Source organism: Cornus florida, unplaced genomic scaffold (genome assembly GCF_030987335.1).
Source record: "Cornus florida cultivar Cherokee Brave unplaced genomic scaffold, ASM3098733v1 CherokeeBrave_3.0.0_Hap2_Chr01, whole genome shotgun sequence".
NCBI lineage: Eukaryota > Viridiplantae > Streptophyta > Magnoliopsida > Cornales > Cornaceae > Cornus > Cornus florida.
Window position 1 is genome coordinate 110,431,747 of NW_026775571.1, and position 14,522 is coordinate 110,446,268.

The 14,522-nt window shown below is 35.1% G+C and overlaps 1 protein-coding gene across 1 annotated transcript in view; it reads right to left on the bottom strand.

Moving 5' to 3' along the window:
* Positions 1-14,522, bottom strand: part of LOC132313607 (ABC transporter C family member 2-like) — a 43,141-nt gene that overhangs the window by 12,180 nt on the left and 16,439 nt on the right. Inside the window, exons 12-19 of the mRNA XM_059812447.1 lie at positions 13,177-13,284; positions 7,483-7,617; positions 4,194-4,300; positions 4,002-4,095; positions 3,240-3,407; positions 2,087-2,227; positions 346-546; positions 21-119 (exon numbers count right to left, since the gene is read on the bottom strand). Of these exons, the coding sequence (XP_059668430.1) occupies positions 21-119; positions 346-546; positions 2,087-2,227; positions 3,240-3,407; positions 4,002-4,095; positions 4,194-4,300; positions 7,483-7,617; positions 13,177-13,284 (1,053 nt within the window). The remainder of the gene's footprint in view (positions 1-20; positions 120-345; positions 547-2,086; positions 2,228-3,239; positions 3,408-4,001; positions 4,096-4,193; positions 4,301-7,482; positions 7,618-13,176; positions 13,285-14,522) is intronic.

Below are 14,522 nucleotides of genomic sequence, written 5' to 3' on the forward strand. Positions count from 1 at the left end.
CCCATCGTACATGTACTTACAGGCAGCAAATCGAGGTCATGCTGCAATGCAGTCACACCTATTGCCTTCTCATATCTTGCGGGTTCAAATACAGATCCAAATCGTATGTTATCACGTACCTGAAATGAAAAAAATATGAATGTCATGTGACAAGAAGCAAAAAGCATATCATTTACATAGAGTGTGGCCTAATTAAATTCAACTCCATGGACTGACTTTCCACCTGAACCATGTTGGTGTAAGCAATTAACATATATAATATTTCAGTAAGGTATGCCAACAATTGTGAGACCAACTTAACCACCAGCAAGTTTTAAATAGCTAAAAGAGCAAGCTTTTACATACTGTAGCATTGAAAATCCATGAAACTTGCGGAACATAAGCAACCGTTCCTCTCATAATAAGATTTGCATCTGCAACTGGAGGAAGCTCTCCAAGCATTGCTGAAATAAGTGATGTCTTTCCTTCTCCAGTACCACCAACAATTGCTACTAAGCTACCAACCGGTACATCCAAATTAATATTTGACAAAGTGGGCTTCTCTGCCTGAATAAGAAACAAAAAGAAAAATTAAAATAAAATGAAAACAGTTTGTAGAAAATTCCGAAACAAGCACAAGAAGTACACAGAAGCCAACAGTCATCAGGTACAGAAAAGAAAAAAAATAAACTTTCCCATGGCAAACTGTTGTACAAGGCATTGACCTTGAGACTTGTCTTCAAATGTGACTAAAGGAAAAAATTTAAACCAGGGCATCAAAAAAGTTCACCAAGGCATTAATTTTGCAATCCAGTTTTGACCCACAAAATGATTTTTGACCGGTTCCTCTTGCACGTCGTGGACCTTGTTTAGGACTCTATTGTAGCCCATCACATAAGGCCATTCAGGGTTTAGAGTGGGATTCGACAGAAGACTAACAACCGCAAGAAAGATAGTGAGAGAAAAGAGCTAGGGTTTGGGAGCTGATTTTTGCATAGTAAAATCTTTTGTCAGATCTTCATCGTGGATGTAATCTTTACGCAGAATCGCATAAATCTTTGTGTTTCTGTGTGTCGTGTTTACTTTTCTACTTGATTCTTGATCTGTTCTTGGTTCACAATGCATAACGTAACAAGACCCCTAGATGAGTATGACATAAATTAGTTGTGACATCCACTAAAGGGAGGTTGCTAGCACTTGTATGTGCTGATGCCTCCTAACTGTGTAGACGCGTTTTGAAAAACTTGAGCACGGAGAGTGTGCAAATCAGATAATATCTACAAAGCGGGGTGGGTCATGACAAATGGTATCAAAGCCAATCCCCAGCCAAAAATGGGGGGACCGTGCACAAGCTCATGAATAGCCATATTTAGCTCCTTTATTTTAGGGATTTAATTATTATGATTGTTGAAAGTTAGGGATTTAATTATTATGATTGTTGTAAGTTAGGAGTAGATTGTAGGGATTTGTTTTAGACTTTCCTTGTATAGTTTTCTCTCTTTCCTATATATACTTTTACAAGATGTAAACATATTAAGAAGATGAAATATACAAAAAAAATTCTCAAAAAATCAGCATGGTATCTGGCAAGATCCTGTGTCCAACCCTCATTGTAACCTTGATAATAAAAAATTAAAAATAAATAAAAAATTGAAACACGTGTTGCACCAAAACGAAGGCCACATGTGACAGGGCATGTTGAAGGATTTAAATATTAAAATTATACCCAGTCTAACAGCTTAAGCTTTTGGAGTAGATGGTTGTTAACAAGTTGCTAGCACTTATGTGTGTGGATGCCTCTTAATTGGGTAAGATTGCATCTAATACAAAAATGTCTCAGATATGTTCTATTTTTTAGTACATATAAGTAGTAATATAGTTGGGTTAAGCATTATGAACTTAATATTACACGCATTTTTTAGTGAATTTTTTTTTAACCAACTTGAAGAGGGCAATGCCTAAATGTGATAGCAAACTTATAAAAAAACAACAAGTATTCTAAAATAAATAAATAGTTTTTGATTGATAAGCAAGATCACTCATACGTAGAGAAAATAATAATAATAATAATACGTAAGCATTAATGCAATTAGGTTCAAAAGCTGACCTTTGAATCCCAAGAAAAGTACCCATCCTTAATTGAGATGGCCGGAAGTCCTGGATCAAGAGGTGGGTTAGGCAAAAGAATTCTCTCTTCAGCTAAGAGAAGTTCCTCCAGGCGTTTCAAAGATACATTTGCATTCACAACCTGTCAAACTACAATCATTTATTAGAAGCTCAATCACATATAGAAAGCAATAAAAATTTAAGCGTTACAATTTCTAAAATACAATGAAAAAATATAAAACAGTGAGAAACTACTTTTTTTTTTCTTCTTTTAGCAATGAGAAACTATGCAAAACAAGACATTGTAAACCATCCTTTTCATGCAAACAATAGACCAGGAAAATTCTGAAAATGTTATGAGGGACGATGAAAACCAATTTCCCAATGAAAGTATGTGTGTGTGTGTGCGTGTGTAAAGAAGCTATATAGAAGAAGCTTTTTGAATTATAGTTTAAATTCAACATAATACTAATCAGAGTAAAAAAATATATATATGAAAATGGGAAGGAAAAAAAAAAAGGACAAAGAAAGTGCAGTGAATAATATTTGCTGAAGCCAAATATTGCTTATCAAGAAAATTATATTTTTCTAGTTTACAGTTTCTTTAAATATATATACAAATTCAAAAGAATAAGAAACAACTCCAGCATTATTTGCACCATAAAATAATCCGCCAAACATGATAAAATTGTCAGAAATTGATTAGCAGAATCGGTATTACATGCTTTTGCAAAGATAAATGACCTAACAATGCTGGCTCCTCATCAAAAATGAAAGATTTTGTTGTTACAACAATCGATGAACAGAACAGTTTGTGCAATTGTTATACAAAAGAAAATTAAGTACTGAAGTAGGGAAGAAAACTAGGTAAAATATTACTTTGTCCAGATTTTGTTGTTGCAACAATCGATGAACAGAACAGTAAATTAAAAATTCCTGAAGTGGGAAAGAAAACTAGATTTGTGTCGGGCATCAAAAATATTACTTTGTCCGAAGGATCGCTCATTTAATGAAACTGATCATTATGCAGTATCAGATATGAAGAAGGAGCAACATAAAAAACATAAACTAAAGAAGCCGTCCCAATGCAATAAAAAATATTACCAGTAAGTCAGATAATATCAGAAACATAATAGCCGTGAAAAGAACAGAACCTGAGTTATGATATTTGGAAGCATGAATAGTGGAAACCGTAGCACAGCAAACAAAGAAAGTGATGTAAATGCCCTTGCAGGCGTTAGATCCCCTCCGAGCAAAGAGAACAACCCAAATGAAACCACAATCACCACAACTGGAACACTGTTTAATATGAAACTGTTACACTGCAAAAGCAAGATAAAGGATGAGATTTTTCTTTTTTACAGAAAAGAGTGAATACAAACAAGGAAAACATAGGGGGAAGAGTAACCGGAAAGAAAGAGAGAGAAAGGAAACAGTTTTATGGGTTGCTGAAGTCAATATGAGTGTTGCGTAAATGTAAACATTTTTATGTGAGGAAAGTTGAACATTATTATGGTAACCAATAATCCATGATCAATGTATATTAGATGAAGCACATGCTGATCATTATGAGTATCAAATGTAAAGACTGGCACTGTGTGAGCCTAAGTACTTGCTTTGTCAATCAACCCCAAATTAATTGCCATGCACTTAATTCAATGACAATGCTGCATTTGATTCTGTCTCCAAAATGCCAATTCCGACACAAGAAAATTGTGTATGACACCAAACACTCAATGTCAGATTCCTTGACCTAGTTAAAAAAGGAAAGGAATCTGGATCCATGAGCATGCATGTTATGCATCTATGCAATAAAAACTAGATAACAAAAACAATTTAATGGCGTAACCTAAAATATCATTTTGATCCTATAAGAAACAAGAATTTTTTTTTCCCAAGAGTGTTTTATTCCATACCGCTCCCAGTAGTTGTGCTTTTCGGAACCATGCCAACTCATCAGTCCGCACACTTTGAACTTTGGATTGAAAACTACTCTCCCATGCAAAGCATCTGAACCAATTTGTCATAAAGAGTCAAAATGATAATTTCAACAACCTAAAGTCATAGCACAAAAGTCTAACAGAAAGCATTCTCAAAATGAACCATACTTTACAGTCTCCATTGCAGCCAAAATTTCATTCATGAGGCCAATTCTTTTGTCCGTCCGCTGCAGTCCTTCCTTGGACAATTTCTGCATTTTGCTTATCACGAATGTCTGTTCCACAAGAAGCATTTAAAAAATTATTCACATGTCTATTCATTATAATATAAGATACTACAAGAAGTAACAAAGAAAGAATTATAACATCCTGAAAACTCCAAATTTGTTTTCTTTTTTTAATTCTTTTTTCAGGAAATTAACTCAGGAAAATTCAAAAGAACAATAAACTGTATTAGGCACTACTTGAAAGAACACTCTGATAAAGCGGACACTTCTGCCTCTATATTCTCCATAATAGACACCCACCCAATTTATATAGGGTTGGATGACCTGCGAACAGGATTTCCAGAAATAAAAAACAGTTTATAGGTCAAGGTTGGATAAGTGTAACAAGTCTCATTTACTTTGGTTTTTAAGGACGTGTAGGCCACATGAAGTATTTTGTTTACAAAAGATACCCTAGTTTTTAAAGCACTTTGTAAAAGGGGAAAAAAATTATCTCATAAAATATGCATACTTTGAAAAGAAAAACAAGATTATGTTTACAGGCATATGTAACTGCCTAATGGAAACCAGAAGCAATCATCCTTCAAACGAACAATGCCGAGCAAGGCCTAGTACCAGGCTGCTTGAGCTCACTCAGGTAATTTGGAGATACTCAAGCTTAGCTCAATATCTGGATTAAGCCAGAAAGTTCAGGCTCAGACCAACAAATCTTGCAGGGATTGTGAGGTAGAGTTATTGTTGGAAGTTGGTCAGTATCAGCGGCTTGTTGGGAACCTCATCTACCTATCCATAACCCGATCTCACATTGTTTATGCCGCGAGCGTAGAATCAATTGATGCACTCTCCTCAGTTCTCACACCCCTCACCTTGATGCAGCTATTCGGATCCTTCGCTACCTGTAGGGGTGTCCGGGCCATGGTATTTTGATTGCCAATCACGGTCACTTACGGGTTGAGGCTGGACAGGTATTGATTATGCAGGATGAATTTCAGATAAGAGATCCATTTGTTGGCTAGCTACTGTACTACTATTGGTGGCAACTTGGTTACTTGGCGCAGTAAGAAGTAGGACGTTGCCTCTTAATCGAGTGCAAAGGCAAAGCATAAGGTTATGGGCTATGGCTCTTGGAATGTGTGAGTTGCTATGGCTGAAAACACTGACAGCAGACTTGTACCTTCCAGTGTCACTTTCATTCTCACTTTACGATTACAACAAGTCTGCCATTAGCATTGCAGCAAATCCCGTTCAACATGGCAGGACTAAGCATACAGAGGTTGACCGTCACTTCATTCGAGAGAAGATCATCTCCGGTCAAATATTCATTTCGTTTGTCACTACCTCTCAGCAGCTTACAAACATTTTTAAGATTGGTGCCAGCAAGACCGTGTTTGAGGATGCCATGTCCAAGTAGGGAATCTCAAATATCCATGCACTAACTAGAGGGAGTGTTAGCTAAGATATGTTAGTCTAGAATCATGGGATTTGACTTATATATTAGCCAAGATATGTTATCTACACATCTATTTAGGCATAGAATCTGCAATGATTTTATTTGGTTTTCTTTCTTGCAATATTTAACATGTGCTCGTTTAGTATATAAATAACAGAGCTGCAAATGGGTGATTATTCTCATCCAAGCTTTACATATTTCACTTCTATTTCTTCCATAACGCTTAAACATCAGCTTAAGATCTTGTTTTGCCTTGCTATTCTGCTCACAACTCATAGTAATATTTCTATTAAGTATACATGATATATTTCCTTGCCACTATAAGCCATTATTTTCTGCCCTTTCTCCTTGGAACACCTTAAAAAGCATCACTCTTTGTTATCACTTATTCATCTTCACATGTTCACCTCAGACATGCTTATTCAGCAGAAATTCTTTCTGACATTAAAACAGTAACTTCAGTGACAAGTCTACAAAGTAAATATGTATGTGGCAGAATGAAAAAAAAAAAGTGCCAAAAAAGGCTTGCAAAACTATTAATAAGAATAAAGAAGAAACCTGTAACCCCATGATGATTGAAAAAAAAAAAAAAAAGTCTACACTAAAACTAAAGAACATCAAGGTAGGGAAGGCGAGGGTTTGAGCCCCCATACGATTCCTTGTGTGGGGGTGTTACGTGTGTATTGTTTACCTAACCAAAAAAGGGGGAAAAAATTAAAAAAAGTGTACCCCTCATAATTAAAAGCAAGAGGTGCACCAAGAAGGCAATCAAAAATTATTTTTTTTCCCTAGTTGGTATAGGCAATCAAAATTTTCATTTGAATATAATTTCTGTCTTCTTGGAATCAAAGCAGACTGCACATTTTAATATAATATAATAAAGAACCACCTTCAGTAGAGAAGCTACCACCTTAAGTATAATATTCTTTAAACATCCAAGTAAATAAATGATTTAAAATCACTAACATCTATAGCCCCATGTTTCTTTGAAGTGAGAGCAATCGAGGTAGCCTTTGTTCTGCATTGAAATTTTCCCTCCGCGCAGAAAAACCCAATCATTACTACAATTAGGTTTCCTTTAATCGTATCCCAACCTTTTCAAAGAGAAACCAACCAACAAGGCGCTTTTGGAATCATGACTATCAGACCAGAGAAAAAAACTAAAATATATATATATATATACCAGGCACTTCATCCCCTTCAGTTACCTTTTAGTTCAATGCATCTCTTTACTAAAATTGGTCTTTTTGACCATGCCTACAATTTATAATTACCAGACACTCAGTACTACAAAACAAGGCTATATACAATTTCATGATTTAATGATTACATGCCAATCATACAACATTCCTGAAATAATCCACTTCATCCATCACTCTATCTGAAGCTCATAGATTGTCCAGACAAAATAAAAATAAAAAATTCAGTAAAACATACGTACCCCAGGACATACACATTCACTATATCTTATTGACAATCAAATTTTATCCAAAAGGTAAATCCATATATTTTCCTTAGCTTTCCTAATTTTGAGTTTTGACATATTTGAACTAAAGGATCTCTATAAAGCTCCCAGTGTCTAGCATAAATTGAACTCATGAAATACAAACAGGTCAGCTACCACAAACAAATAGATTAGCATAACAAGGATATATCAAGATCCGGACACTAAATGGGTCCAATAATTAAAAACAAAAAACAAAACAAAACATCATTACATGACACCAAAACTTTTCAAAGGAAAACATGAAAAAATAAGTGAAGTAAAAAACTCATGTACCTGTACAGGAAACAAAAGAACAAGCAGTATTGCACCAAGAAGTGAAGCAACACCCAACTGCTGGTACAGAAGAACCATTGCGACAATAATGCGGAAAGGAGCAGACCACAAAGTGTGAAGTGATTGGCATATTTGCTGTGTAAAGAGATGAAATATTTAGCAATTAAATCAACCAAGGAACTTGTGCAAAAAAGCAGACAGATTAACGCTCTACAGTTACATCACATAAGGATAAACGTTAAAATCTTAAGGACTTAAATCCTATAATCAATAGTCCAATCCCATCAATTTAGGATGCTGGGAAGGTTCACCAGGTATAAAACTAACCTTCAACTGTTTTCCAAAAACTGACTTGCAGCACTTTGAAATGAAGAGTGTACTACAAATGCTAATATTTTTTAACCATAGTTTATCAAGAAAATGGAAAATAACTTAAAGTTCATATGTTTGATGCAAACACTGCAAATCAAGAAACTGAGGCATTACTGTTTTCTGAATAGTGAACCAAAAAGAAAATATGACTCAAATTTGGAAAATTTTCAACATCTTATACTCCTATCATTATAAAGCTGTGTAATTACTATAACTAAATATTCAATTGATTTATAAGTTTAAACAAATAGAGAAGAGTGTACCTAATTGCTTATCTCATCAAGATACCCTCTCATGTGTAGATTAACTATCTCATCGAGATGCCCTCTCATGTGTAACTAGACTCTCCTCCGTCAAGAGGGCAAGTATGTGCATCTAAGCAGCACGGAAACGGATACAACGAGGACACGGCGAATAATAAATATACTTTTTATATGTATATGACGTTGTACTTTAAGAAAGTAAGAGTAATATTATCTTTTGTCAACCTAATAATGAAAAAATAAACAAAAATTTGTGTTTAGCCGAGAAAAAGAAAGAATGATAGAAAGAGGGTTAAGAAAGAGAAGAAAACAAAGAGGATTAGGGTTTTGTTAGAAAAAAGTTCATGAAAATAAGAGGAAAAGGGAAAAAGAGAAAAAGAATTTTGTTGTGAAAGGTAAAGAAAGAAGCATCTAAGGTTTGTGGAGAAGAAAGACCATCCACCGGGAGCGAAGCTTGGTTAGTGGGGAATATGAGATAGTCAAAGATCATTGTGCAAGAGTTTGAACCTTTGAACTAAAATATAAGCATAAATATAAGATTGTTTAATACAAAATTGTTTTATAAAACAACTTTTAAGTAATTATGTAATGACCATCATATTTTATTAAACTCCTCATATTTACACTTCAACCTAACTTTCTTTCTAAGAATTTCTTTAAATCCCCAAGTGCCTTAATCATTAAAAAAAAAAAAAAAAAAAAAAAAACACACACACACACACACATATGGGACACACATGTCAGACATGTATCCATGGCACGTCTCGTGCCGTGTCCGAATATTCAAAAAATAATAATAATAATAATAATCCAGACACGTTTTTTTGGTTTGTCTGACACGTGTTAGTGAGTACCGGTGTCCGACATGGATTCTTCGCCGTTTTCGGAGTGTCCATGCTTCCTAGAGGTGCATCCATACAATTACCAGGAATGTATTAGATTTGAACACGGGATCTACCTACTGCAATAACATGTAAGAATAGGATGTGACTTCAATATTTCATCAACAAAACTCAGTCAAATCCTTTAAACCTAAACATTTCATTTTTCCACCCAATACCCCAAATTACAAGTTCATATCTCCAAAGTGGCTTCACTTTAACATTAACTCAATAATTACCAACCACTTTCAACAATCTATCCCCACTCAAAATTTACTCAAATTTCCAACATGAATAGTTCCTACTCGCAAGTCACACCTACCAAGTTCCCACTCGTGTCCTCAACAATGGGAGCGAGGCTCTTTGTACTTATTAAATCATTGACAAAGCCACCCCTCCACTCCATGATCACAGTTATATATAATATCATATATATATATAATATACCCCTGTTATATGCTGCTAAATTATATATATAATCAAATAATAATTAATACATCATCATCATCCTTGCCTTTTTTCCAAATGAATGGGGTAGGCCACATGGATTCTATTTCTCCATTCTATTCTATTATACACCATGTCTCCTTTAATATTTAATGTTTTTAAAACATTTTTAATTACTTCATTCCATGTTAATTTTGGCCAGCCTCGCTTTTTTCCTTTTACCTTGCAAACTACTCTTCCCTTTCCAACGGTCTCATCAACAGGTTTACGTTCTATGTGTCCGTACCACCTAAGTCCATTTCTCTTATACTTTCACTAATAGGCCCTATTCCTAGAATCTCACTCACACTTTCACTTTGATTAGTTACTCTACCTTTCCAAGTCCTATAATCCACCTCAACATCCTCATTTCAATTACGTGAATGCGTTGTTTTCGTTTCTTTTTTAATGCCCAACACTATACCTCATATAATACAAATGGCCTAAGGACCGCCCTATAAAATTTTCCTTTTAACCTCCTTGGTATTTTTTACCACATAGGATGCCACTAGTTTGCCTCCGTTTAATCCAACCTATTCCAGTCCTACTAGTAATATGTCATCTTTTTCTCTTCAATATCTGAAGTCCTGTCCTGGACTTGGATTATTTTATTCTTCTAGCAAACAGGTTGGGCTATCCTGTTTCAGCAATGCTGGCTATGCTGTGTCCAAGCTTGACAGACGTTCTACATCTGGCTTCTGTACTTTCTATGGAGACCATCTTATATCCTGAAAAAGTAAGAAACAACCTGTAGTTTTGAGATCTTCAGCAGAGGCTGAGTATCGTGCCACGGCTCAGGGTACTTGTGAGATTACTTGTGAGATTCTCTGGCTTTGATCTTTCTTGGAGGAGCTAGGGCTAGGTAAAAAGTAAACCTCAGACTTGTTTTGTGATAATAAGTCAGCCATCATGCTTGCTTCAAATTCTATTCTTCACAAGAGGACTAAACATATAGAGGTGGACATTCATTTTATCAGAGAAAAGGTTCGTTCGGGAATTATCAAGCCATGCTTTGTTCGTTCCTCTAATCAGTCGGCCGATGTGTTCACCAAATCTGTTGGTCCATCTTTACTTTATTCCTCGATTACCAAGCTGGGCTTGATTAATATCTTCACTCCGGCTTCAGGGGGAGTGTTGAAATATCCTTATTATTATTATTATTATTATTTATTAGTTGTTTTTAGCTTTTTATTAAGTGTTTTATGTAAGATCCCTATAATCATGAGATCACATAGATAAGATCCCCGTAATCATGGGATCACATAGATTTTGGCATATTGTGTTGAAATATCTTTATTATTATTATTTTTATTTTTATTAGCTGTTTTTAGCCATTTATTAGGTGTTTTATGTAAGATCCTATAATCATGGGATCACGCAGATAAGATCCCTGGAATCATGGGATCATGTAGATTTTGGCATATTTTCTGTCTTTCTTTGATTTGGTTTCCTTTCTTTGTACCCCATTCTTGTAAATAAATATAGATCTTGGCTCTCGTTTGAGTAAGCCAAAACCCAAAACAACTTCTTTTCTTCCTTAGAATTATCCACAACACTATGTCATCCGTAAACAACATACACCGTGGGAAGTCATCTTATATGTCTTTTGTTATTTCATCAAAGACTAGTGTAAATAGGTATGGACTAAGTACTCATCCTTGATGTAAACCAACCTTTATAGAGAAATCATTAGTTTCTCCACGTACAGTACGAACCCTAGTCTTGGAATCCTCATATCTAACACCGCCTCTCTCTCTTCTCTCTCTCTCCCTCACACACCCCTTCTTGCAATCAAATCTCACTCTTTCCCTTGCCAAAAGAAGAAAGAGGTAGGAAATAAAAATTCACTCCATCCGACTGATATTTTTACAAGAATTGAGAAATCGGACATTTTTTAAAGATAGAAAAGAAAGAGAACAAAGGGTAAGAATGAGATATCCTTTATCAAAAAGAGAATTAAACATGAGGCACCTGCAGGATATGAAGAAAGAACAGGCAGACAAACTCTTCAAAGGTAAACTCTATCACAACCCCAATCCCTCTTGAGGATTGTAGAACTGCACTCTGATAGGGTTCGTCAAAGAAAGGAGATGGTAATATCAATTATAAGTAAAAATAAAGGAAAGGAGAGGATAGTGTTAACTGTTAACCTCTCCTCGTGTTTGGATGACTAAAAGAAAAGATGGAAATGATACTGATAATCGTTCATCATGCTCGGAAAAGATAGTGAAGAGAAAAGAAGGAAAAGGATTATTTCGCATTGTTTGCAATATGGGCAAAACAGGAATTCACTTAATTCAGATAAAAAGGGGCAAAATGGGTAATCACAAAATCTCCTATCCTTTCTTTCTGAATCCTACAACTTCACAAAGGATAGCCGAAACATAATTTAAAGGATTAGGCTATCCCTCCTCACCCCTAACCCTCACTTCCACCTTTTTTTTCCTTCTCTCTCCAATTACCCCAATCCAACGCAGCAGAAAGCTGATATAAGATTAACAATCTCTCTCCTTAAATGGTTATGTGACCATGAGATCACCGAACAACCTCTCACTCATTGAACATTGTCATCTCCCCCGTATCAATAAATGGTGAAATCCCATATTTGAGCTATTGTTAGGTCATGCAAAAGAGATAAATCTCCACCATAGAAATCTGTTGCCAGCTGACTTAGAAAATTAAAGAACTGAATTATCTAAGGCCTCTCCAAATGCCTCCATTCTCAATTGGACAGAACCCAAAAGAAGCTCCCATCAAAAACTAAAATTAATTCTTCCCGTAGGGGGAAGTGTCCAACTACTAAAATCGGTAACATTACTTCTTTAGCAATATGAAGAAACAACAATCCAATCACTTTCCTGATTACACTCAAGTGCCTTTTGAAGTAAAAACCCACGAGCTAGAAAATAAACCTTTTGAAAGGCCCTCCTTGAAAAAATACAATACTTCAAAAATCATGCCATTCCTCAATTCCAGGCAATCCAGATAATAGCCACCATGGTAAAACCCCAAAGAGTTTTTTTTCCTCACCAACCCCAAAGACTGCAAAGGTAGTAGGACACAATAATTCCAGCAAGAGTGGACAATCTATGCCAAAGATTCAAGGTTATGGGGCAATGAATAAAAAGATATCTAGAAGTCTCGCTACAATTCATCATAGAAATGTCTAGAACCAAGGTTCTATAAGGCTTCCAAGTTTGAGGCACTTCATCAGTATTGATCCTGTCGTGAACTACAAGCCAAACCAAAGCTTTTAACTTAAGGTAGCCTTTACATTTCAGATCAAATTTGCTTTCTTGAGATGGGTTTGTGAGTAAGAATCTTATGCTATCATTTTTGCAATACAAAGAAAGTAAGAAAAACGCGGAATGATCTAAAAAAGGCCATTTCTCCGTGTGGACCCCATTAACCAAGGGTGCTGGCAATGGCTGATCGGGTGACCTCACTTTGGCTACCCCAAAATAATTTTCATGTATTCACCACTAGATAAGCAAACTCTGATATGCTTATCCACGTAAAAAGCATGTTTATATTGAACTCACACACATATATATAAGTCAAAATCTGAATATACTGTGTTATAAAATTCATGACTTCTGAACAGCATCATTCATCACTCTAACAAAAAATAATAATTGCCTTGTTATAAAGTACATGTACAGAGACGCAAAAAAGTTATAATGCGAACATGCCTGGAGGGATTCAGAATCAGTTGTCATCAAATTGGTTATTTTTCCAGTTGCGAATTTTCTGCGACTCTCATGCGTTAACCTTAAAGACTTGCGGAATACAGCAGCGACCTAAAAAACATGAACAAAATATAGAAACTATCAATGACTTTATAGAGCTTAATTAGAATAAAGAATTAACAAATAGCTCTATCACTAGCCATAGCAAAAAAATGACTACTAGTAAATCCACCTGAAAAAAATAAGCTAGCCAAACTACTTGAACACCTTGAGGAAAAAAAATTAAAGATGAAAACATTATACATATATGTACTTGGGCACACACAAACACACATGCACAATGGAAAACCAAACTCAGTTTTTATTGGGCTTAAGTTGGCTATCATACGCTTGTCATACTCAACCAGTTAAGACCCACCACAATGCCAATCAATATCATTGCCAGTTCTGGAAATCAACAACCACACAAACTGATTGAGCTCTCATAGCCATTTCAACCCAAATAAGAACCTACTATTAAGAAAAGCATTTTGACATGAGAATTCCAGAAAAATGAGAGAATCAATTTTATTTTGTTTTTCATTTGATTAGCATGAAGTAAAAAAATATTTCCAATATTAGGTTTTGCATATCTGAACCCAGATAAATAATACAGCCTCAGTGAACTACGTAACTGTGATAGTACACGAGAACAATTAAAAGAATATTGACTTATAGTTACACACTTAATAACTATTACCACAAGCATCAGTTGTGACAAGAATCATAGAATAAGATGCAAATATGAGAATTGATAATCATATACAATAGCAGAATAATTAAATATGATATAATAAACATTGCATTTGAATTGAGCTTTTAATACTCAGAAAACTGCGTGCAACAGAGAGTTAATTGAGTCATTCACCAATATTCAAGTAAAAAAAAATTGGCATGTATAAACATCGTGATACTTAGTTGTCAATTCAAACTAACAGAAAGTATAATCACCAGACGGTCTCTATGGCTTACTGCTGGAACTGTGGAACACCATAATCTAAGCAATTTCTCCTGTGCTTGAGATTAATCGGAACAGAAAGAACTTATTCGATAATATATTGCAATACTCCTATAAAAAAAAAGTATTATTTTGTTCCAAATTAATTGGTAGCAAAATGTCTGGCGGTATCAACCTGGATCAAGATGTAACTATTAACTACCATCTACTCCAAAAGCTTAATCTGTTGGAGTGGGTGTAAATTTAATATTTAAACCCTTCAACAAGCCCCCTCACATGTGGCCTTCTTTTGGTCCAACACGTGTTTTGCAATTTTTAAATTAGGATGACGATGAGGTTTGAACTTGAGAAC